The 25,558-nt window shown below is 40.9% G+C and overlaps 1 protein-coding gene across 1 annotated transcript; it reads left to right on the forward strand.

Annotated features, from left to right (window-relative positions):
- The first annotated feature begins 215 nt into the window (after window positions 1-215).
- Window positions 216-23,893, forward strand: LOC142336649 (uncharacterized). The gene is made up of 7 exons (XM_075385558.1): window positions 216-792; window positions 847-1,008; window positions 1,177-2,307; window positions 2,500-2,768; window positions 3,297-3,584; window positions 5,696-5,997; window positions 23,698-23,893. Exons 1-7 carry the CDS (start codon window positions 216-218, stop codon window positions 23,891-23,893), a joined length of 2,925 nt encoding a protein of 974 aa, XP_075241673.1.
- Window positions 23,894-25,558: the final 1,665 nt, after the last annotated feature.

Raw genomic sequence — 25,558 nt, forward strand, 5'->3', positions numbered from 1 at the left:
CACTTCTGCACGATAGTTTTATGAACAAAAGCAACTCAAACGTTAAACCAGTGCAATTTGTTGGAACAGGCCAGGTGGCCTTTGTGGCAGTTCAATTGATAAATGGAAACCAGTCTGTGAAAACATACGCATACCTAGACAACGGTAGCTGTCAAAGTCTACTTCTGAAATCAACAGCAAAAGAACTTGGTCTTAACCTCGAAAAAACAGGTAAAATGCCTATAAGTGGTTATCACACGACTAAGGAAATTGATTGCTCCAAAGTTTGCTTTGACATACAGGCAAAAGATAGCTCAGTCGAACCTGTCAGACTTAATGATGTTATGGCAGTACCAGATTTGAACATGTCCGCAGTGAATGTAGCTCAACTAAACGCTTTGTGCAATAATTTTGATCATCTCAGTCATATAAATTTTCCCAAACTTGAACGGAACAATGTCCCAAAAATTATAGGCATTGACAACTTGGACTTGATTCACTATAAACAAATTATAAAAGGTCCAAAAAATGCCCCATGGGGCGTTGAAACTCCATTAGGCTGGACGTCCTCCGGTAAAACGAATTTAGTATTCAATGAGTCTACACCTGCACAGTATACTCAGGTGCAAAAATGCCCTAATATTGACGACTCTCTTTTCAAATTGGTCCAAGATTGGATGAAAGTGGAGAACTTGGGCATTGCATCGCCCCGAAAAGCGTTGTCGGAAAACGATAAAAGAGCGATTGAAATTTTAGAGTCCACAACCAAAATTGTTGACGGTCATTATCAAATAGGTCTCCTCTGGAAGCAAGGTGCATTTCTTCCGAACAACAGATGGTTAGCATGAAAACAACTTGACCAATTAGATCAAAAGCTTTCAAGAAATCCGATACTAAAGGAAAAGTACCAGGCCACTCTGGACGCAGACTTGGAAAAAGGATACGTTGTTAAAGTGCATGATTCCGAATCTCTAACAGAAAATGTCTCCTTTTTGCCTCATCACCCAGTGACCAATGAAAATAAACCAGGTAAGGTTCGTAGAGTTGCAAATGCCTCCAGCATTTTCCAGGGTCAGTCCCTCAATTCTAATTTACTGAACGGACAAGATTTGCTCAGCAACTTAACTGGTGTCATTATGAGGTTTCGTGAGAATCGAATTGCCCTGTGCGCAGACATAGAACAAATGTTCATGTAAGTGAAAGTTGACCCTGAAGACCGACCCCACTTACGCTTCCTCTGGAACAACAGTGGACACATAGAGACTTACGAATACACAAGTCATATTTTTGGGGCAACAGATTCATCCTGCATAGCATCTTACGCGCTCAGAAGATCTGCTCAGGACAATGCAAAAACATATCCAAAAGTTCAAAAGGTTATAGAGCGGAACGTTTACATGGATGATTTGTTTGTTGCCGTATCAAGTCCAAATGAAGCTACAAACATTGTCCATGACACTCGCAAGGTTCTTGCTACTGGTGGCTTCAATCTGACAAAGTGGAATTCAAATAGTCATCAAGTTCTTGACCAGCTGAATCCGGATATCCGACTCAATCCAGAAACATTCGCCCCACAAAGTCAAAAGGTTCTTGATTTGCCCTGGTTTCCAGAAGCAGATACATTTGTTATAGAGCGAAAATTGTTCCATAAGATCAAGCTCGATGAAAAAACGAGTCAGCGTAAACTACTTCGTTTTGTTGCTTCCATCTTTGATCCCATAGGAATTATCGCCACCTTTACAATAAGATTCCGCAAAGTTCTCCAAGGAGCATGGAACCACGGTCCAAAATGGGACAAGCCATTACAGCTCGATGAGAATTCTGATTTCGAGATTCTGAAAAAAGAACTTTCGTCTTTTCAGGATGTACATCTTCCTCGCAAATTGTTAAACGAGATACCGATTTCATTGATTGAACTACACACGTTCACAGATGCATCTGAGTTAGCATTATCAGCAGTCAGTTATCTAAGAATTGAACACATTGATGAATCGGTCTCAGTCGCATTTGTGATCGCTAAAGCAAGAGTTGCGCCAATAAAACGGATGACGATTCATAATTTGGAGCTACAGGCTGCGGTATATGGTACTCAACTAGCTCAATTTGTCAGAGATGAGATGGATATTGAAATCAATAAACAAGTTTTTTGGTCTGATAGCACGACCGTTTTGTATTGGCTACGGACTCCTGAGATTCGTCATCGGATCTTCATTGCTAACAGACTAGCCAAAATTTTAGGCGTTTCCTCTGCCCAAGATTGGTCTACCAGAAATCCCGCTGACGATGGTACCCGAGGCTACAACGTTCACCAGATGAATGTCAACTCACGTTGGCTATTAGGTCCATCCTTTTTGTCTCAAAATAAAAACACGTGGCCGAAACAAGATTTACTTTCTGCTCTAAATGTTAAAATTTTAATGGCAGATCCAATAAAAGAACTGAAATGCCAAATTGACATATCGCGTTTCAGCAACTGGAATCCTTTACTTAGAGTTGCAGCGCTTTGCTTCTTGTTTGCAGATAAATGCAGAAAAAAGGAATCCATTTTGTCACTAGCACACTATACAAAAGCGTACAATTACTTGATAAAAAGTGCCCAGCATCAAGATTTTAAATCGGAAATTTCGAACTTAAGAAAAGATATTGCAGTATCATCTACCAGTAGAATTGCATCATTATCACCATTCGTCGATCATAACCAGCACTTGCGTGATCGAGGACGGTTGTCTAAAGCATTGAGAATAGAAACTGCGCGCTTCCCGTTGATCCTAGATGGAAATAATCAGAGTGTTAGACTAATGGAAAAACATTTTCACCAAACAAACATGCATTGTGGCACAGAACAAAATAGAAGTTTATTAATGGAACTCTATTGGATTCTTAGGTGCAGGGCGGTAGTCAAACAAACAGTTAGACAATGCATTCCATGCAGACGTATGATCCAAGAAGTAGCTGCCCCCCAAATGGCTGACCTCCCAGAGTTCAGATTACCAAGAGAAAATCATCAAGTTTTTCAAACCACAGGCTTAGACTTCGTAGGACCCTTTCCAGTTAAAGAACATGGAAGAAACAGGCCTAGATACATACTCCTATTCACGTGCTTAGTAGTACGCGCTGTCCGTCTAGAAGTTGCTGTCGACTTGACAACAGATTCAACAATCAATTGCATCCGCCGCTTTATAAGCCGTAGAGGAAAACCAAAAAAGTTCTTTTCCGATTGTGGAAAATCTTTTGTTGGATCAAATAGATCTTTGCAATCCAGTATTGCAAGCCTTAGAAATTCCCATGATTTTGCTAGTCATTTGCATCTGATGCAGGTCAAAATTGAGTGGGTGTTTAAACCTCCTGCGGCTCCACACTTCGGTGGAAGTTGGGAACGCCTAGTGCAGATATTCAAGTTATCTCTGTACAAAGTAATTGGATCAAGAACCCTTTCAGAGGATATTTTGTGGACACTGGTATGTGAGATTGAATCCAATATGAATTCTAGACCTCTAACTAATGTCCCGAGTGAAATTAACGATCCTCTGCCTCTCACGCCTAACCACTTTTTACTCGGAAGAGCGTCAGTTAACTACCCTCCTGGTCTTTTCGAAACGCAAAAGGTCACCGTGTCCAGGTCATGGAAATCTGCTCTAGAGCTAGCCTCGCATTTTTGGAATAGATTTCTTCGCGAATACATCCCTAATCAACAGACAAGGTCGAAGTGGAACAAAACTTCTGAAAACCTTAAGGTAAATGATTTGGTTTGGCTACTTGAAGACTTCACGCCACGAGGTCGTTCTTGCAAAAGTTAGAGAAATTTACCCCGGTTCAGATGGTGTAGTACGCTCCGTGAAACTGAGATCTCCACAAGGCGAGAAAGTAAGACCAGTCATCAAGCTAAGCAAAGTCTTAATAAACAAATGAGTTATTTTGTTTTCTCGTTCTCACGAGCAGATTTACACTTTAGTTTTCAATAGGAAAAGGTATAGAATTGTAAGTCAAGTCGTCTCCAAAAGTTGATGCAACAAGTTACATTATTGCAAAGTTTTACATCAAATGTATAAGTTTTGCGATCAATAGTCAAGCATTGTTACAATATCTGCAGTCCATTTTGCGCGCCAAACTATTTTTGGCATATTCTTTTGCTCGATTTCGTTTGTCCCCCTTTCAGTCGCCCATACCTTTAGTTCCTCCCAAACTTCCTTTTCCGATTATTATTTTTGCGATCGATTATCTTATCTTGTCTTCTTATCCTGCTGATTTTACACCGATATCATACAGTACAGCAACAGTTCGTGATCTTACAATTGGGGCCGAGGATGTCACTGACATGACTTCTTTTTGTCGAAAACGAACGGAAGTGATTTTCGACACGAGCCTCACAACACAAGTTACAATCATACAAAACACTCGCAATCAAAGGAAACTAAAATATTTAATCTAAATCAAAATAACAAACAATATTTTTTATTAGCACATTCGAACGAGAACCCCCACCCAAATACCCAAATTAAGTTGTTTTTGATAACAAATTTTGACGCCCAACCACATCAGGCAACGAATTCAACCCCTGAAAAAGCTAAGTATTGCTCTAAAAAATTGATTGAAATGGGAAACAATTGATCTGCACCATGAGTTTTTTTGATGTTTCAGTATCCAAAGATCTAGAAATTTTACAAAAACAGTCCAAATGTAACAGCAAGAGGGTTCCGTAAACATCACAACAGACTGAAAGCAGATTCAAAAGACCAAAAGAGAGTCTTTAAAAATTTATCTTATTATTTACCCGCGCGCTCTGTTTTTGGTTTTGGGGTTTTACCCGCCCCAAATCCCCCCAGGTTGGTTGGCTTCCCAAACCCCCCGCGCTTTCTTTGCTTTCAGTTTTTGGGGTTCTACCCGGCCCAAATCCCCCAGGTTGGTTGCCTTCCCAACCCCCCGCGCTTTCTTTGCTTTCGGTTTTGGGGTTTTACCCGCACCAAATCTCCCCAAGTTAGTTGCCTTCCCAACCCCCCAGCATCAAGATTTTAAATCGGAAATTTCGAACTTAAGAAAAGATATTTCAGTATCATCTACCAGTAGAATTGCATCATTATCACCATTCGTCGATCATAACCAGCACTTGCGTGCTCGAGGATGGTTGTCTAAAGCATTGAGAATAGAAACTGCGCGCTTCCCGTTGATCCTAGATGGAAATAATCAGAGTGTTAGACTAATGGAAAAACATTTTCACCAAACAAGCATGCATTGTGGCACAGAACAAACTAGAAGTTTATTAATGGAACTCTATTGGATTCTTAGGTGCAGAGTGGTAGTCAAACAAGCAGTTAGACAATGCATTCCATGCAGACGTATGATCCAAGAAGTAGCTGCCCCCCAAATGGCTGACCTCCCAGAGTTCAGATTACCAAGAGAAAATCATCAAGTTTTTCAAACCACAGGCTTAGACTTCGTAGGACCCTTTCCAGTTAAAGAACATGGAAGAAACAGGCCTAGATACATACTCCTATTCACGTGCTTAGTAGTACGCGCTGTCCGTCTAGAAGTTGCTGTCGACTTGACAACAGATTCAACAATCAATTGCATCCGCCGCTTTATAAGCCGTAGAGGCAAACCAAAAAAATTCTTTTCCGATTGTGGAAAATCTTTTGTTGGATCAAATAGCTCTTTGCAACCCAGTATTGCAAGCCTTAGAAATTCCCATGATTTTGCAAGTCATTTGCATCTGATGCAGGTCGAAATTGAGTGGGTGTTTAACACTCCTGCGGCTCCACACTTCGGTGGAAGTTGGGAACGCCTAGTGCAGATATTCAAGTTATCTCTGTACAAAGTAATTGGATCAAGAACCCTTTCAGAGGATATTTTGTGGACACTGGTATGTGAGATTGAATCCAATATGAATTCTAGACCTCTAACTAATGTCCCGAGTGAAATTAACGATCCTCTGCCTCTCACGCCTAACCACTTTTTACTCGGAAGAGCGTCAGTTAACTACCCTCCTGGTCTTTTCGAAACGCAAAAGGTCACCGTGTCCAGGTCATGGAAATCTGCTCTAGAGCTAGCCTCGCATTTTTGGAATAGATTTCTTCGCGAATACATCCCTAATCAACAGACAAGGTCGAAGTGGAACAAAACTTCTGAAAACCTTAAGGTAAATGATTTGGTTTGGCTACTTGAAGACTTCACGCCACGAGGTCGTTCTTGCAAAAGTTAGAGAAATTTACCCCGGTTCAGATGGTGTAGTACGCTCCGTGAAACTGAGATCTCCACAAGGCGAGAAAGTAAGACCAGTCATCAAGCTAAGCAAAGTCTTAATAAACAAATGAGTTATTTTGTTTTCTCGTTCTCACGAGCAGATGTATACTTTAGTTTTCAATAGGAAAATGTATAGAATTGTAAGTCAAGTCGTCTCCAAAAGTTGATGCAACAAGTTACATTATTGCAAAGTTTTACATCAAATGTCTAAGTTTTGCGATCAATAGTCAAGCATTGTTCCAATATCTGCCGTCCCTTTTGCGCGCCAAACTATTTTTGGCATATTCTTTTGCTCGATTTCGTTTGTCCCCCTTTCAGTCGCCCATACCTTTAGTTCCTCCCAAACTTCCTTTTCTGATTATTATATTTGCGATCGATTATCTTATCTTGTCTTCTTATCCTGCTGATTTTACACCGATATCATACAGTACAGCAACAGTTCGTGATCTTACAATTGGGGCCGAGGATGTCACTGACATGACTTCTTTTTGTCGAAAACGAACGCAATTGATTTTCGACACGAGCCTCACAACACAAATTACAATCATACAAAACACTCGCAATCAAAGGAAACTAAAATATTTAATCTAAATCAAAATAACAAACAACATTTTTTATTAGCACATTCGAACGATAACCCCCACCCAAATACCCAAATTAAGTTGTTTTTGATAACAAATTTTGACGCCCAACCACATCAGGCAACGAATTCAACCCCTGAAAAAGCTAAGTATTGCTCTAAAAAATTGATTGAAATGGGAAACAATTGATCTGCACCATGAGTTTTTTTGATGTTTCAGTATCCAAAGATCTAGAAATTTTACAAAAACAGTCCAAATGTAACAGCAAGAGGGTTCGCAAAACATCACAACAGACTGAAAGCAGATTCAAAAGACCAAAAGACAGTTTTTAAAAATTTATCTTATTATTTACCCGCGCGCTCTGTTTTTGGTTTTGGGGTTTTACCCTCCCCAAATCCCCCCAGGTTGGTTGGCTTCCCAAACCCCCCGCGCTTTCTTTGCTTTCAGTTCTTGGGGTTCTACCCGCCCCAAATCCCCCAGGTTGGTTGCCTTCCCAACCCCCCGCGCTTTCTTTGCTTTCGGTTTTGGGGTTTTACCCGCCCCCAAATCTCCCCAAGTTAGTTGCCTTCCCAACCCCCCGCGCTTTCTTTGCTTTCGGTCTACATAAAATGATGTAAGAATTGGGCTGCCAAGGAGGGTAAAACTGTGTAAGAGTGAGGGGGTAATTTGTCCAGAGGGGGTAAAATGAGGTAAGAGTTGGGCTGCCAAGGGGGGTAAAATGGTGTAAGAGCGAGGGGGTAATTTGTTCAGAGGGGGTAAAATGATGTAAGAGTTGGGCTGCCAAGGGGGGTAAAATGGTGTAAGAGTGAGGGGGTAATTTGTCCAGAGGGGGTAAAATGAGGTAAGAGTTGGGCTGTCAAGGGGGGTTAAATGGTGTAAGAGTGAGGGGGTAATTTGTCCAGAGGGGTAAAATGAGGTAAGAGTTGGGCTGCCAAGGGGGGTAAAATGGTGTAAGAGTGAGGGGGTAATTTGTTCAGAGGGGGTAAAATGATGTAAGAATTGGGCTGCCAAGGGGGGTAAAATGGTGTAAGAAGGAGGGGGTAATTTGTTCAGAGGGGGTAAAATGATGTAAGATTTGGGCTGCCAAGGGGGGTAAAATGGTGTAGGAGTGAGGGGTTAATTTGTTCAGAGGAGGTAAAATGATGTAAGAATTGGGCTGCCAAGGGGGTTAAAATGGTGTAAGAGTGAGGGGGTAATTTGTTCAGAGGGAGTAAAATGATGTAAGAATTGGGCTGCCAAGGGGGGTAAAATGGTGTAAGAGTGAGGGGGTAATTTGTTCAGAGGGGGTAAAATGATGTAAGATTTGGACTGCCAAGGGGGGTAAAATGGTGTAGGAGTGAGGGGTTAATTTGTTCAGAGGGGGTAAAATGATGTAAAAATTGGGCTGCCAAGGGGGTTAAAATGGTGTAAGAGTGAGGGGGTAATTTGTCCAGAGGGGGTAAAATGAGGTAAGAGTTGGGCTGCCAATGGGGGTAAAATGGTGTAAGAGTGAGGGGGTAATTTGTTCAGAGGGGGTAAAATGATGTAAGAGTTTGGCTGCCAAGGGGGGTAAAATGGTGTAAGAGTGAGGGGATAATTTGTCCAGAGGAGGTAAAATGAGGTAAGAGTTGGGCTGTCAAGGGGGGTTAAATGGTGTAAGAGTAAGGGGGTAATTTGTCCAGAGGGGTAAAATGAGGTAAGAGTTGGGCTGCCAAGGGGGGTAAAATGGTGTAAGAGTGAGGGGGTAATTTGTTCAGAGGGGGTAAAATGATGTAAGAATTGGGCTGCCAAGGGGCGTAAAATGGTGTAAGAAGGAGGGGGTAATTTGTTCAGAGGGGGCAAAATGATGTAAGATTTGGGCTGCCAATGGGGGTAAAATGGTGTAGGAGTGAGGGGTTAATTTGTTCAGAGGAGGTAAAATGATGTAAGAATTGGGCTGCCAAGGGGGATAAAATGGTGTAAGAGTGAGGGGTTAATTTGTTCAGAGGGAGTAAAATGATGTAAGAGTTGGGCTGCCAAGGGGGGTAAAATGGTGTAAGAGTGAGGGGGTAATTTGTTCAGAGGGGGTAAAATGATGTAAGATTTGGGCTGCCAAGGGGGGTAAAATGGTGCAGGAGTGAGGGGTTAATTTGTTCAGAGGGGGTAAAATGATGTAAAAATTGGGCTGTCAAGGGGGTTAAAATGGTGTAAGAGTGAGGGGGTAATTTGTCCAGAGGGGGTAAAATGAGGTAAGAGTTGGGCTGCCAATGGGGGTAAAATGGTGTAAGAGTGAGGGGGTAATTTGTTCAGAGGGGGTAAAATGATGTAAGAGTTTGGCTGCCAAGGGGGGTAAAATGGTGCAAGAGTGAGGGGATAATTTGTCCAGAGGAGGTACAATGAGGTAAGAGTTGGGCTGCCACGGGGGGTAAAATGGTGTAAGAGCGAGGGGGTAATTTGTTCAGAGGGGGTAAAATGATGTAAGAGTTGGGCTGCCAAGGGGGGTAAAATGGTGTAAGAGTGAGGGGGTAATTTGTCCAGAGGGGGTAAAATGAGGTAAGAGTTGGGCTGTCAAGGGGAGTTAAATGGTGTAAGAGTGAGGGGGTAATTTGTCCAGAGGGGTAAAATGAGGTAAGAGTTGGGCTGCCAAGGGGGGTAAAATGGTGTAGGAGTGAGGGGTTAATTTGTTCAGAGGAGGTAAAATGATGTAAGAATTGGGCTGCCAAGGGGGATAAAATGGTGTAAGAGTGAGGGGTTAATTTGTTCAGAGGGAGTAAAATGATGTAAGAGTTGGGCTGCCAAGGGGGGTAAAATGGTGTAAGAGTGAGGGGGTAATTTGTTCAGAGGGGGTAAAATGATGTAAGATTTGGGCTGCCAAGGGGGGTAAAATGGTGTAGGAGTGAGGGGTTAATTTGTTCAGAGGGGGTAAAATGATGTAAAAATTGGGCTGTCAAGGGGGTTAAAATGGTGTAAGAGTGAGGGGGTAATTTGTCCAGAGGGGGTAAAATGAGGTAAGAGTTGGGCTGCCAATGGGGGTAAAATGGTGTAAGAGTGAGGGGGTAATTTGTTCAGAGGGGGTAAAATGATGTAAGAGTTTGGCTGCCAAGGGGGGTAAAATTGTGCAAGAGTGAGGGGATAACTTGTCCAGAGGAGGTAAAATGAGGTAAGAGTTGGGCTGCCACGGGGGGTAAAATGGTGTAAGAGCGAGGGGGTAATTTGTTCAGAGGGGGTAAAATGATGTAAGAGTTGGGCTGCCAAGGGGGGTAAAATGGTGTAAGAGTGAGGGGGTAATTTGTCCAGAGGGGGTAAAATGAGGTAAGAGTTGGGCTGTCAAGGGGGGTTAAATGGTGTAAGAGTGAGGGGGTAATTTGTCCAGAGGGGTAAAATGAGGTAAGAGTTGGGCTGCCAAGGGGGGTAAAATGGTGTAAGAGTGAGGGGGTAATTTGTTCAGAGGGGGTAAAATGATGTAAGAATTGGGCTGCCAAGGGGGGGTAAAAGGGTGTAAGAAGGAGGGGGTAATTTGTTCAGAGGGGGTAAAATGATGTAAGATTTGGGCTGCCAAGGGGGGTAAAATGGTGTAGGAGTGAGGGGGTAATTTGTTCAGAGGGGGTAAAATGATGTAAGAGTTTGGCTGCCAAGGGGGGTAAAATGGTGTAAGAGTGAGTTGGTAATTTGTTCAGAGGGGGTAAAATGATGTAAGAGTTGGGCTGCCAAGGGGGGTAAAATGGTGTAAGAGTGAGTTGGTAATTTGTTCAGAGGGGGTAAAATGATGTAAGATTTGGGCTGCCAAGGGGGGTAAAATGGTGTAGGAGTGAGGGGTTAATTTGTTCAGAGGGGGTAAAATGATGTAAAAATTGGGCTGCCAAGGGGGTTAAAATGGTGTAAGAGTGAGGGGGTAATTTGTCCAGAGGGGGTAAAATGAGGTAAGAGTTGGGCTGCCAATGGGGGTAAAATGGTGTAAGAGTGAGGGGGTAATTTGTTCAGAGGGGGTAAAATGATGTAAGAGTTTGGCTGCCAAGGGGGGTAAAATGGTGCAAGAGTGAGGGGATAATTTGTCCAGAGGAGGTACAATGAGGTAAGAGTTGGGCTGCCAAGGGGGGTAAAATGGTGTAAGAGCGAGGGGGTGATTTGTTCAGAGGGGGTAAAATGATGTAAGAGTTGGGCTGCCAAGGGGGGTAAAATGGTGCAAGAGTGAGGGGATAATTTGTCCAGAGGAGGTACAATGAGGTAAGAGTTGGGCTGCCACGGGGGGTAAAATGGTGTAAGAGCGAGGGGGTAATTTGTTCAGAGGGGGTAAAATGATGTAAGAGTTGGGCTGCCAAGGGGGGTAAAATGGTGTAAGAGTGAGGGGGTAATTTGTCCAGAGGGGGTAAAATGAGGTAAGAGTTGGGCTGTCAAGGGGGGTTAAATGGTGTAAGAGTGAGGGGGTAATTTGTCCAGAGGGGTAAAATGAGGTAAGAGTTGGGCTGCCAAGGGGGGTAAAATGGTGTAAGAGTGAGGGGGTAATTTGTTCAGAGGGGGTAAAATGATGTAAGAATTGGGCTGCCAAGGGGGGGTAAAAGGGTGTAAGAAGGAGGGGGTAATTTGTTCAGAGGGGGTAAAATGATGTAAGATTTGGGCTGCCAAGGGGGGTAAAATGGTGTAGGAGTGAGGGGGTAATTTGTTCAGAGGGGGTAAAATGATGTAAGAGTTTGGCTGCCAAGGGGGGTAAAATGGTGCAAGAGTGAGGGGATAATTTGTCCAGAGGAGGTACAATGAGGTAAGAGTTGGGCTGCCAAGGGGGGTAAAATGGTGTAAGAGCGAGGGGGTGATTTGTTCAGAGGGGGTAAAATGATGTAAGAGTTGGGCTGCCAAGGGGGGTAAAATGGTGTAAGAGTGAGGGGGTAATTTGTTCAGAGGGGGTAAAATGATGTAAGATTTGGGCTGCCAAGGGGGGTAAAATGGTGTAGGAGTGAGGGGTTAATTTGTTCAGAGGGGGTAAAATGATGTAAAAATTGGGCTGCCAAGGGGGTTAAAATGGTGTAAGAGTTTGGCTGCCAAGGGGGGTAAAATGGTGCAAGAGTGAGGGGATAATTTGTCCAGAGGAGGTACAATGAGGTAAGAGTTGGGCTGCCAAGGGGGGTAAAATGGTGTAAGAGCGAGGGGGTGATTTGTTCAGAGGGGGTAAAATGATGTAAGAGTTGGGCTGCCAAGGGGGGTAAAATGGTGTAAGAGTGAGGGGGTAATTTGTTCAGAGGGGGTAAAATGAGGTAAGAGTTGGGCTGTCAAGGGGGGTTAAATGGTGTAAGAGTGAGGGGGTAATTTGTCCAGAGGGGTAAAATGAGGTAAGAGTTGGGCTGCCAAGGGGGGTAAAATGGTGTAAGAGTGAGGGGGTAATTTGTTCAGAGGGGGTAAAATGATGTAAGAATTGGGCTGCCAAGGGGGGTAAAAGGGTGTAAGAAGGAGGGGGTGATTTGTTCAGAGGGGGTAAAATGATGTAAGATTTGGGCTGCCAAGGGGGGTAAAATGGTGTAGGAGTGAGGGGTTAATTTGTTCAGAGGAGTTAAAATGATGTAAGAATTGGGCTGCCAAGGGGGTTAAAATGGTGTAAGAGTGAGGGGGTAATTTGTTCAGAGGGGGTAAAATGATGTAAGAATTGGTCTGCCAAGGGGGGTAAAATGGTGTAAGAGTGAGGGGGTAATTTGTTCAGAGGGGGTAAAATGATGTAAGATTTGGGCTGTCAAGGGGGGTAAAATGGTGTAGGAGTGAGGGGTTAATTTGTTCAGAGGGGGTAAAATGATGTAAAAATTGGGCTGCCAAGGGGGTTAAAATGGTGTAAGAGTGAGGGGGTAATTTGTCCAGAGGGGGTAAAATGAGGTAAGAGTTTGGCTGCCAATGGGGGTAAAATGGTGTAAGAGTGAGGGGGTAATTTGTTCAGAGGTGCTAAAATGATGTAAGAGTTTGGCTGCCAAGGGGGGTAAAATGGTGTAAGAGTGAGGGGGTAATTTGTCCAGAGGAGGTAAAATGAGGTAAGAGTTGGGCTGCCAAGGGGGGTAAAATGGTGTAAGAGCGAGGGGGTAATTTGTTCAGAGGGGGTAAAATGATGTAAGAGTTGGGCTGCCAAGGGGGGTAAAATGGTGTAAGAGTGAGGGGGTAATTTGTCCAGAGGGGGTAAAATGAGGTAAGAGTTGGGCTGTCAAGGGGGGTTAAATGGTGTAAGAGTGAGGGGGTAATTTGTCCAGAGGGGTAAAATGAGGTAAGAGTTGGGCTGCCAACGGGGGTATAATGGTGTAAGAGTGAGGGGGTAATTTGTCCAGAGGGGTAAAATGAGGTAAGATTTTGGCTGCCAATGGGGGTAAAATGGTGTAAGAGTGAGGGGGTAATTTGTTCAGAGGTGGTAAAATGATGTAAGAGTTGGGCTGCCAAGGGGGGTAAAATGGTGTAAGAGTGAGGAGGTAATTTGTCCAGAGGGGGTAAAATGAGGTAAGAGTTGGGCTGTCAAGGGGGGTTAAATGGTGTAAGAGTGAGGGGGTAATTTGTCCAGAGGGGTAAAATGAGGTAAGAGTTGGGCTGCCAAGGGGGGTAAAATGGTGTAAGAGTGAGGGGGTAATTTTTTCAGAGGGGGTAAAATGATGTAAGAATTGGGCTGCCAAGGGGGGTAAAAGTGTGTAAGAAGGAGGGGGTAATTTGTTCAGAGGGGGTAAAATGATGTAAGAATTGGGCTGCCAAGGGGGGTAAAAGTGTGTAAGAAGGAGGGGGTAATTTGTCCAGAGGGGGTAAAATGAGGTAAGAGTTGGGCTGTCAAGGGGGGTTAAATGGTGTAAGAGTGAGGGGGTAATTTGTCCAGAGGGTGTAAAATGAGGTAAGAGTTGGGCTGTCAAGGGGGGTTAAATGGTGTAAGAGTGAGGGGGTAATTTGTTCAGAGGGGGTAAAATGATGTAAGATTTGGGCTGCCAAGGGGGGTAAAATGGTGTAGGAGTGAGGGGTTAATTTGTTCAGAGGAGTTAAAATGATGTAAGAATTGGGCTGCCAAGGGGGTTAAAATGGTGTAAGAGTGAGGGGGTAATTTGTTCAGAGGGGGTAAAATGATGTAAGAATTGGTCTGCCAAGGGGGGTAAAATGGTGTAAGAGTGAGGGGGTAATTTGTTCAGAGGGGGTAAAATGATGTAAGATTTGGGCTGTCAAGGGGGGTAAAATGGTGTAGGAGTGAGGGGTTAATTTGTTCAGAGGGGGTAAAATGATGTAAAAATTGGGCTGCCAAGGGGGTTAAAATGGTGTAAGAGTGAGGGGGTAATTTGTCCAGAGGGGGTAAAATGAGGTAAGAGTTTGGCTGCCAATGGGGGTAAAATGGTGTAAGAGTGAGGGGGTAATTTGTTCAGAGGTGCTAAAATGATGTAAGAGTTTGGCTGCCAAGGGGGGTAAAATGGTGTAAGAGTGAGGGGGTAATTTGTCCAGAGGAGGTAAAATGAGGTAAGAGTTGGGCTGCCAAGGGGGGTAAAATGGTGTAAGAGCGAGGGGGTAATTTGTTCAGAGGGGGTAAAATGATGTAAGAGTTGGGCTGCCAAGGGGGGTAAAATGGTGTAAGAGTGAGGGGGTAATTTGTCCAGAGGGGGTAAAATGAGGTAAGAGTTGGGCTGTCAAGGGGGGTTAAATGGTGTAAGAGTGAGGGGGTAATTTGTCCAGAGGGGTAAAATGAGGTAAGAGTTGGGCTGCCAACGGGGGTATAATGGTGTAAGAGTGAGGGGGTAATTTGTCCAGAGGGGTAAAATGAGGTAAGATTTTGGCTGCCAATGGGGGTAAAATGGTGTAAGAGTGAGGGGGTAATTTGTTCAGAGGTGGTAAAATGATGTAAGAGTTGGGCTGCCAAGGGGGGTAAAATGGTGTAAGAGTGAGGAGGTAATTTGTCCAGAGGGGGTAAAATGAGGTAAGAGTTGGGCTGTCAAGGGGGGTTAAATGGTGTAAGAGTGAGGGGGTAATTTGTCCAGAGGGGTAAAATGAGGTAAGAGTTGGGCTGCCAAGGGGGGTAAAATGGTGTAAGAGTGAGGGGGTAATTTTTTCAGAGGGGGTAAAATGATGTAAGAATTGGGCTGCCAAGGGGGGTAAAAGTGTGTAAGAAGGAGGGGGTAATTTGTTCAGAGGGGGTAAAATGATGTAAGAATTGGGCTGCCAAGGGGGGTAAAAGTGTGTAAGAAGGAGGGGGTAATTTGTCCAGAGGGGGTAAAATGAGGTAAGAGTTGGGCTGTCAAGGGGGGTTAAATGGTGTAAGAGTGAGGGGGTAATTTGTCCAGAGGGGGTAAAATGAGGTAAGAGTTGGGCTGTCAAGGGGGGTTAAATGGTGTAAGAGTGAGGGGGTAATTTGTTCAGAGGGGGTAAAATGATGTAAGATTTGGGCTGCCAAGGGGGGTAAAATGGTGTAGGAGTGAGGGGTTAATTTGTTCAGAGGGGGTAAAATGATGTAAAAATTGGGCTGCCAAGGGGGGTTAAAATGGTGTAAGAGTGAGGGGGTAATTTGTCCAGAGGGGGTAAAATGAGGTAAGAGTTGGGCTGCCAATGGGGGTAAAATGGTGTAAGAGTGAGGGGGTAATTTGTTCAGAGGGGGTAAAATGATGTAAGAGTTTGGCTGCCAAGGGGGGTAAAATGGTGTAAGAGTGAGGGGGTAATTTGTCCAGAGGAGGTAAAATGCGGTAAGAGTTGGTCTGCCAAGGGGGGTAAAATGGTGTAAGAGTGAGGGATAATTTGTCCAGAGGGGTAAAATGAGGTAAGAGCTGGACTGCCAAGGGGGGTAAAATGGTGTAAGAGTGAGGGGGTAATTTGTTCAGAGGGGGTAATATGATGTAAGAATTGGGCTGCCAAGGGGGGTAAAATTGTGTAAGAGTGAGGGGGTAATTTGTCCAGAGGGGGTAAAATGAGGTATGAGTTGGGCTGCCCAGGGGGGTAAAGTGGTGTAAGAGTGAGGGGTAAATTGTTCAGAGGGTGTAAAGTGATGTAAGAGTTGGCCTGCCAAGGGGGTAAAATGGTGTAAGAGTGAGGGGGTCATTTGTTCAGAGGGGATAAAATGATGTAAGAGTTGGGCTGCCAAGGGGGGTAAAATGGTGTAAGAGTGAGGGGGTAATTTGTTCAGAGGAGTAAAATGATGTAAGAGTTGGGTTGCCAAGGGGGGTAAAATGGTGTAAGAGTGAGGGGGTAATTTGTTGTGATGGGGCAATTCTAACAATTATTATTTATATATATAGACCGTCAAGAGTTGGACAAGCATCGATGGTCTGGAGGATAAGGCGACGCAGCTGAGGGTAAAGAGGTTGTGGGTTCAAGACTGGCAGTCTTCAGGTATGGGGGCTAAAAGATTGAGGGTGTTAAATGATGTAAGAGTTGGGCTGCCAGGGGGGGGGGGGGGGGTGGGGGGTAAAATGATGTAAGAGTTGGGCTGCCAAGGGGGGTAAAATGACGTAAGAGTGGGGCTGCAATGGGAGGATTTTTTAGGAAAATGCAGCTCAAAACTCTTACGTCTTTTTGGGCTGTATTGGGCTTCCAAGGGGGTAAAATGGTGTAAGAGTGAGGGGGTAAAAGAAAAATTAACCCCCCACTCTTACATCTTTTTTGGTCTGCCAAGGGGGGTAAAATGGTGTAAGAGTGAGGGGGTAAAAGACAAATTACCCCCCAACTCTTACATCGTTTTATCCCCCATGGCAGACCAAAAAAGATGTAAGAGTGGGGGGTTAATTTGTCTTTTACCCCCTCACTTTTACACCATTTTACCCCCCTTGGAAGCCCAATGCAGCCCAAAAAGACGTAAGAGTTTTGAGCTGCATTTTCCTAAAAAATCCTCCCATTGCAGCCCCACTCTTACATCATTTTGGGCGGAAAAATTCAACCCGGGCACTTCCGTAAGTGTTCGCCACTGGCGATTAGAGCTTCATATTTTTGTTGTGAGAATGTGGGCTGGCGCCAAGGATAGTAGTGACAGACCACTATAAATGCTTCAAGTTGCCACAGGCCACCTCTACACACCCAATGTGAGTTGTTGCTGACAACATCATCTAAAAAAGTCACAGCATAATATTATAAAAATATATACATTCATCCTAGAAAATTTTATCGTCGTGAGAGATGTGAAATTTTAGATGCTTTATTATCTGAATCCGACAGTTTTGTCCAACTCTGTCGAGATATTCCCGAATTGCTGCCGAACTCAGAGACTGAATCATGATCACTGAATGTAAAACGGCATTCATTGCATTGATAGACAACCGGTGGATTGTAGTCTCAAACTAAAAATCGATCGAATCGTACCGCCACACACAATCACAACCTTAGGTGTCCATCACGTTTTGGTGACCCTGACTTTTGTTTTGAGCTCCTCTCAGGTTGCGTACAGGAAATTAGCTTCAAGAGCTGTTCTGTATATATCTGAGTGAAGTGAAGCACTGTGGACTTGTCCCTCCAGGAGTGGAGACAAGCGAAGAAATGTCAGTTAGGCCCATCAGTGTGCTGGTAGTGTACCTCCTCATATCACATGTCAGAAGCCCTACCAATTGATTCATTGGCCATCAACTTCTTAGAATTACGTCTGAACAGGTTCTCCCTAAATTATGTTCAAGCCCAGGATGAGGTCCCCGACAAAAAAAAACAGGTATGGGCCAGACAGAAGTGGGTTGCAGACAGGGGGGCCAGACAGAACAGACCTAAAATGGTCACCCTGGTTCAAACCGAACATACTCAAGCCACACCAATGACAACAAACTTAAGGTAAAGGGCAGATGGAACGAGCCGACCGCAAATTTTTCTACGATATGAGCTATGTCGCAACGGATCCCACGTGAGCTACTCAATTTTTTTGGCCCACACCTGTTTTGCTGCGCCAGCCTGGTCCTGGAAGGTGAACACAATTGCCAAAAAAAACTTATAGTTCATTTAGAGTTTGCTTCTCCGCTGCCAAATGAGTTTTTGGGAATTAAATTTACTCCCGGGAAGCCCGGATCCGCTACTGTGACACCAAAAACTTATGAACTTGATGAAAGTCCACAAAAGTGTAGCTCACAGACCAAACATCAACTCAAGTGCACTCTAAAGTTGGATTAAATTTCTTTATTATTTTTATTTATCGCCGCAACCAGTAAAACCTCCATTTCATTAGAAATCACATTCATCTAGCTATTTACTTGCGTTTTATGATCTAATTTTTTCAATGTTGAAATGAAAACATGCTTTGGCTATACTTTTTTCCCATTTTCTATGACAAACAAGGAGGCTCGCTAATGACCAATAAAACTTAATATTGTCTCAATTGTCTACCAATAAAAGCGGAGATAGATTGCCTTTAAAGTAGTTGTTATTTTGTTATTTAAATTTAAAATTTCTTTAAAAAGCCAGACGTCGGTACCAAAAACGGTTCCCATAAGCGAGATCAAGTTTCTTTAAGTGGCCAGATTGAACACTCAAACAAACGGAATAACAGACATAAAACCAACTCCAATTCAACTAACCAATTAAAAAAAAATGAAGTCAGACCAAAAACAAATAAACTTTAACCAAGCTATAGAATTACAAGGTAAATCACAATTGAAGTTAGTAATGCCAGCCCTTGGAACTTATCAAAAGATTGTTCCAGGAAATTGGTTATTATTTCACATAAACACATGCGAAAATATAAAAACAGGAAAAATCCTGACATTTTAGCACAAAAAAATCTTTTTTGGTGTTAAAAATCTAAAAACCGAATGCACACGCACAATTTAAAATAAAATAAAAAAGGAGCACAGAGGTTTGCAGATGGAATTATTATACGAACCGACAAAGGTTTTCAAAAATCTGTCAATTTTTATTGGACAAAATTTTAAAACCATATGTTGTCAAATGAATACATTCAATTAATTCTTTTCAGAAAACCGATTGTCAGCAATGGAAGAAAATGTTAAATTCAAAAGTAGACATCATAATATAACAAAAAAGATTGAAAAACCGAATAAAAACAAAAATTTATGCAAACATTTAGCATTGGAACGACCGACAGTAATTCGAAATCAAGGCCAATTTCAATAATGTAAGAAGACTTTTCAAACATGTAAATAACTAATTTTTAGCAAACAACAGATTATTGGACAGAGAAATTATTAGTTCTATAACATCTTGAAACAAAAAATTCAAATCCAAAATTCCCTGAAGTAAAACTTTTATTGTTATTCAAGTAGTTTTGCATCACTCAATTATAAATATAAGTTCAGAGAGAAAGTTCAAATAGAGGTCTCTCGCCCAAGCTAGAAAACCACAAGCTAAGTCTTGCCCCTGTTATCAAAACTTGGAAACCCAAATCTGCAAAAAAAAAACATTGAAGATCAACTAAAAAAACGACTCCCAATTTCTTAAAAAATGTGGAGCAAAATTTTAAAAAATAAACATAATCTCCCACAAACTTTAAAAAATTCAAAATACTGAGAACAAACACATATGCGGTAACATGAATTAGCTAGATTCTTTGGCTAAATACCTTGATTTACAAGTCCACAACAAAATATTGAGGAGAACTTTTTTTCCATATTTTGTTTTATGTTTTGTTTTTGAAAAAAGCTTGAGATCATTTGTTGTCAAATTGAGATATTTAGAAGTTTCAGTTATGCTTTCCTGGAAAACAACTGTAACTATTACGCAATCAAAGTAATTGAAAAGACCGTTTGAACAGAACGGGTTTTAAGGAAACAAAAAACCAACTGAGTGAAAAACCGGATCTGGAATAAAACTCACAAATTTTCCAACTTGTACAAATTTAGATGGAGTCGTTTTCATATCTATGATAAGCTGTCAGTTGAGAAACAAATTGAGATTTACATGTGCTTCATTATTGACTTATGAAGACTTGAACGAACGAGATTGCGGGCAAAACAAGAGATGTAGGCACAACTCTGAATTCGCTTTCTTCGAAAACATTTAGTCTCCAGACATAAAAATCACCAATAGCTATGGCCTAAAGCCATTGATAAGCTTCCGTCATTCTTATTTTGAAATCAATGCGACCTTTCGTTACTTAGACTGCGACAACACTACAGAAGAAACATCTATAGACAAAACGCAAACGTACACTAAAAGTTACTAAAGTTAATAGATTGAAAGTATTGACTCTCATAAAGTATAAAATGTGAACTTTATTTATGTTCGTTAAAAAGATCTATAGAACTTTGAAAACTTGTGAGACCGGCAATTTTGATACTCAGTGACAAAAAAGCATAAAGTACTAAATAAATAAAGTTTGCAGAAAAAAATGTAAAACTTTTAGCGTCAAATTCAATTAAATCGCTATTTGCCATGAGGCCAATTCAGACAACAGAATTTATACACCACCAAAAGAAGCAAGTCGCAATTAGTATACTTAGCCAGAAGTTCACGAGAAAAAAACTAAAACACGCCAAATGGTCTTAAAAAAATTCAAAACAAAAAATGGCTAATTAAACTGAGCAACCAAGATCAAAATTAAAATTCGTTTTATTCATAAAACAAGGCTCAGAAAAAAGCCTTTAAATTTCTTCAGGTTCGCCAAAATCCACAAATAATTAAAATGGAAAAAAATTTGAAAAAATAATTTTGCAGTCTGAGCATGAGGGTCTTCATAGTGAAATTGACTACGGCCAAAATTGACTGAGCACAAAAACCCAATTGAGCATATTCTTCCTCCCCCGAACGTCGGGTAGGAAAGTGTCGTTTTGTTTGTTTGCATGATCTATCGGGTTCGACAAATAAGCAGAACTCTCACTTTGAGTTTTCATTTTTGCCATCTGATTATATTGTAAGCAACAAGTCATGGGAGATTAATGTCTGCAGATCCGTTCAAAATTTTAATAAAGACCCATAATTCAAATTCTCTGTGTTAATGCTCGTAACAATTTTTGGGCTACTTTCAAATATCAACCACACGCCGTTTTATCACATAATATAATCTGATTAGAATAAAGGTCCATAGAAAAAAACTATCGAAAATCCTGTTGCTCATGTGAAGGCCCTATTATCCTTCAATCTGCAAGAGAAAGAAAAATTTCAGAACAGTACAAGAAATAAAAAGTAATAAAAAGAAATAAAATAAAAAAAAACACTTCAATGAAGAGCCAGCTATCTTTAAAGACAGATAAAAAAATCCTGAATTGGCATTGTTAAAGGGACACTTCAGAGGTTAAAAAATTGGTAGTTCGACAATGAAATGCCACTCAAAGATGACAAAGGTTGATCATTAAACGTCACTCAAGCTTGATGCCTTAGAAGTTGTAGCTAAAAATCAAGAGTTTTAACGAAGGCACTCAAATAGATGAAGTTCACAACCTTTTTTCAAGACAATATCAACCTTTTAAGGACAAAAACCTAGTAACCACGAGGCTAGTTCAGAAACTGCAATCACTGATCATCGCGGATTACCAACTCTGAACCGAATTAATATCAGCGCCAAATAAACGTTAATTTTGACTTGTCACAATATTATTATTTGCCAACGTATTCAAAACGGTGTCAGGAGAATTTACCCAATTCCAATATACCCAATGCTATAATACGCAATTTACTTTGATATGTTTGTTCAAAAACGTACATTTTTGTGACCAACAAGTGTTTATCAAGTCAAACATTTAATGACAGCTTTTTGGCGTCTAGCATTCTTTGATCAATGTTGGCCAAACTTACTTACCATAAAAAGTACCATATATGGTACCTAAAATACCATAGAACGGACCATCTATGGCCCATCAAAGCCATGAAAAAAAAAGGTTTAAGTTCTTGCTATGGTTAGTAAGGAACCATATATAGCCCTTTCTATGGTAAGTTTCCATATGAACATTGAACACAAAGGGTTTTTGAATGGTTTTGATTAAACATATATGGTCCGTTCCATGGTAAGTAAGATACCATATATGGTATTTTTATGGTACGTAAGTTTCCATAAATGGTCCGTTCAATGGCAAGTAAGGTACCATATATGGTTTTTTTTATGGTACTTAAGTTTACATATATAGTCCGCTCTGGGTTGTTATATCGTTCTAATCGTGTCAGCTAATTTAAGACAAATTTTTGTGCTTTCATATCAAACTTCATTTTATTTTTGTTTTTCGTTTCATATGAAAGTACGTATTGTTCAAAATCAAACTCAAATCCGTGAAAGTTGACAGTTTTAAAGGGATGAGAAATTAAAAAAAAACTTAAAGAAGAACCCATTAACTTGAATTTAAGCGATATAAAGAGAGCTAAGATATTTTTGATAATGTCATTTGATATATTTCAATTTGACCGATTCCACTTTTTACTTCTGAATAGGTCATTGACACTGCCAATTTATTGTTTAAAAAACAGCATCAAATCACAAGGTAGCGTTCAATGGTCTAAAAAAAGCAATATGGTCAGTTGTATAATATTTCAGTGAACTTAAAAACCTTTGCCTGTTATTAGTTTCGCGCAAACAAATACCGTCCTTTTAGAGTGTAACAACTATTTAACAGAAAAAAAGACAGTTTCAATTATTTTACTTTTCATGGAAAATTCGTAGCAATAAAAAGGTCCAGACAAATTTTTCTATAAAGTTTTATGTTACGTAAAATAAAATAAGAATTAACTTTGTTTTTTGTCTTTTAATGGGCTTGGTTTTGAAACTGATTCAAAAATTAACATAAAAACGGATTTTTAATATGCCTAATTTAGGCCTTGAATTTAGGCCTTACAGCAGTTTCAGCACATTAACCACCTAAAACGGAACAAATGTAATTTTCCTAGATTTAGTGCTTTAAGAATCCCCATAATACAACAGTTTTTGAACATTATAACCATATGCGTCCCAAGAATGAGTACATAATACAACAATCTTGTGGAAATCAACGACAAACAAAGTAAAAAAGAGGCAAAATCTAAAAATTGGCAACATCAGAAAAATTGAAAACCAGTGGCGCCAAACTAAGAGAACCTCATAACTTCAACCCAAAACAGTTAACCACAGCAAATGATACAATTTAAAAAACCCAAAACCTTTTTAGGAGTTTTAATGAAAGATGGACAATAGAACTACAAATAAAAGCCAGATTGGCAAATTCACATGAATCTTCCAAGACAAATCGTATCTCAATGAATGAAAACCTTCGAAAAAAATTGGAGCCATTTTATGACAAATAGTGTCAAAGTAAATTAAGCATTAGTTGCCTGTCAAGGAGTTCAATCAATTGCAAATAGGCGCCATTATAGAAATTATATATCAGGTCAATAGTACTCAAGTGAAGAAAAATTATAACAGCAGTCATGTCGCCGCACGTGAAAAAATGCTTTCAAGAACTTTAACGGTACCTACTTACACCAACACAATCCAATTACTTTGGATTGTACTTAATTTACATAAGCACGCGCCGCACAAAACGCTACTTGATTTTCATAGGGAGTAGGGATAAAAAAAACTACACAGGCGCTAAATACGCGATGAGTTGAAACTAGTTAATTTGTTTATAAATACTGCTGTGGTACGGTTTTACCTTTTTCAGTTGATTTGTACTAAAATATATTAAGTTTGTCCTTGCCTTAGTAAAAGTCATCTCTAACCATATTTAACTTAAGCTTATTTTACCGCCGACTAAAAAGTCAAGTTTTCAGTTGCTCACACTTCCCTTTTTTGTTAATATTCATTCGCTAAACTTATTTCTCATAATTCGGTTGTTCTTAATCTTCTCAGTTTTGGAGTCAGAATCATCCTATCTGGATTCCAGAAAGAATTCCACGTCGCCTCATTCGAACTACAATTTTGGCACTAGTGCAGAGTAAAACCAAAAGTGGTAATCCAACAATTTAGTAATACATTGGATTCGCGCCTCGAATCCAATTCAGATAATCTACAGCGCATTCTTGGCTCGATTACATACCTCCACAGCAAGAGGTAACACATGGCGCAGTAAGCAGTCAAAAAACGTGCACTCCTTGGAATCGAACCGTTTTGGGAGAAACCAACTCTAGAACCACCCTTAAGATGGGATCGCTGGCAGATAATGTTGAAACTGTCTATCCTGGCAAAAGAGGGTAATTCGATCGACACTCTTCGCGAAGATCCTCCAGACAAAGTCACTTTTCCTCCCGAACTCATCTACGAAGATAATGTAGACAATAGTAGGACTCAGGGTGAGAAAGATCGAAAAACTAGGAACGAGCAACTCAAGAATGCATGACTGAATAGATGTCAGAAAAAAGAACTCGCAGGGATATTGTGCGGCGAAGAGCCCTGGAAGTTTTGCGACAACAAAGCTGTTTCTCTAACTTATCTTAGTCGCGGGATTGAAGGACGTCGAATATTTGGTTCCCAAGAACCAAATATCCAGATTGATCGGGTATCTACAAAGGATTTTTGGGAGAGTCTAGATCAGGTATTTACAAAGCAACGAAATATAACTTTTGATCGTTATACCTTCCTAACCAGGAAACAATTAAAAGGAGAACGAACCCGTGGAAAAGTTCTATGGTTGTCTCCGGGAACTGTCTCTGAACTGCGATCTAGGAAGTCACGAAGAATCCATCATTTGGGATTTTTCATAGCGAATATGCAAGACAGTGAGATTCAGAGAGAACTGCTAAAAAAACGAGAACGGCTAAAAAGGCATTAGAAATGGCCATGAATTTTAAGATGGGTATACAGAACCAGTTGAAGACATCTGGAACCGCCATTCATCAGACTACAAATGAAATCACGACCACATCTATAAACAACATAAAAGGTTCTTGGAACAGATCGCGGCCTTCAACGAGTCATTTGGTGAAACCTACAATTTGTCCAAACTGTGGCTATGGGTGGTCAGCCGCTTATCCACAAAACTGTCCTGTCCGTGGGAAGAACTGCAAAAACTCCGGAATTGCCAATCACTTTGCGAAAGTGTGTACAAAACCTAAACATCCATTCGAGCCGAAAACTAGAGTAAACAATGTTGATGATTCCATTTCCGAGGAAGCAACAGTGGGTACTTCAGCAAAGGTCGGAGAGAAAGTTAACCATATTGATAGATTGATCCAAAAACATAGTATTTACGATGCAAATTACGATTCAGATTACGACGATTATGATGACAATTGTGTTGCTACAATCTCCATCAATAACAACACTAAAGAAGTGGAGCCAGTGAATTTAAAAATTTGCATCGGGATTACCAGTACAAAAACTTTATTGGATTCGGTAAGCGTTTGCACTATAATTAATAAAAACCTCGCAACAACAGTAGTGTCGGATTGTAAAGATAGCTTTTGGGTACAACCACCAGAGATGCACGAACTCAAAACTTTCTCTAATGAACTAATCAAAACTATCGGAGTGATCAAGATTTCAATCAAATGTAATGATTGGATAGCTACGGGTGTTAAGGTGACAGTAGTTGAAGATGGCCATAGACCTATAATTGGACGAGATCTCTTCCCACAACTTGGTCTTTCGCTCACTCAAACAAAACAAGTTGCAAATGTTGATCAAAATCAATGTTAAATCAAGAAACAGATAGCATTTGATTTCTCAGGTTTTATCTCAAGAATCGGTAAATCAATAAAACACTCAGTTAAATCTATGTTTCACAAAAACTTTACACCTACATATCAAAAAGGCCGTAGGGTCCCAATTAACCTACAACCCTTAGTTAATGACGAACTTAAAAAACTACATGCAGAAAAGCATATTATAAAACAAACAGTTGTTCAGATAAAAATTTCATCTCACCTATAGTTATCACGGTAAAAAGAGATAAAACAGTTAAACTAGCCCTAGACTCAAAAATCTTGAACAAATCTATTCACAAAAATAAATATCAAATGCCTAATATAGACAACTTAATTGACACAATTCAACAAAATCTAAA

Source organism: Convolutriloba macropyga, chromosome 3 (assembly GCF_964194025.1).
Source record: "Convolutriloba macropyga chromosome 3, txConMacr16.3, whole genome shotgun sequence".
Lineage (NCBI taxonomy): Eukaryota > Metazoa > Xenacoelomorpha > Acoela > Convolutidae > Convolutriloba > Convolutriloba macropyga.

Excerpts from the sequence above, each read along its gene's own strand:
- LOC142336649 (XM_075385558.1), top strand. The coding sequence starts at position 216 with ATGCCTATAAGTGGTTATCACACGACTAAGGAAATTGATTGCTCCAAA. Across the intron at positions 793-846 it reads AGGTCTCCTCTGGAAGCAAG|ATCAAAAGCTTTCAAGAAAT; the intron begins GTGCATTTCTTC and ends TTGACCAATTAG. Across the intron at positions 2,769-3,296 it reads TAGATGGAAATAATCAGAGT|GTCAAAATTGAGTGGGTGTT; the intron begins GTTAGACTAATG and ends CATCTGATGCAG.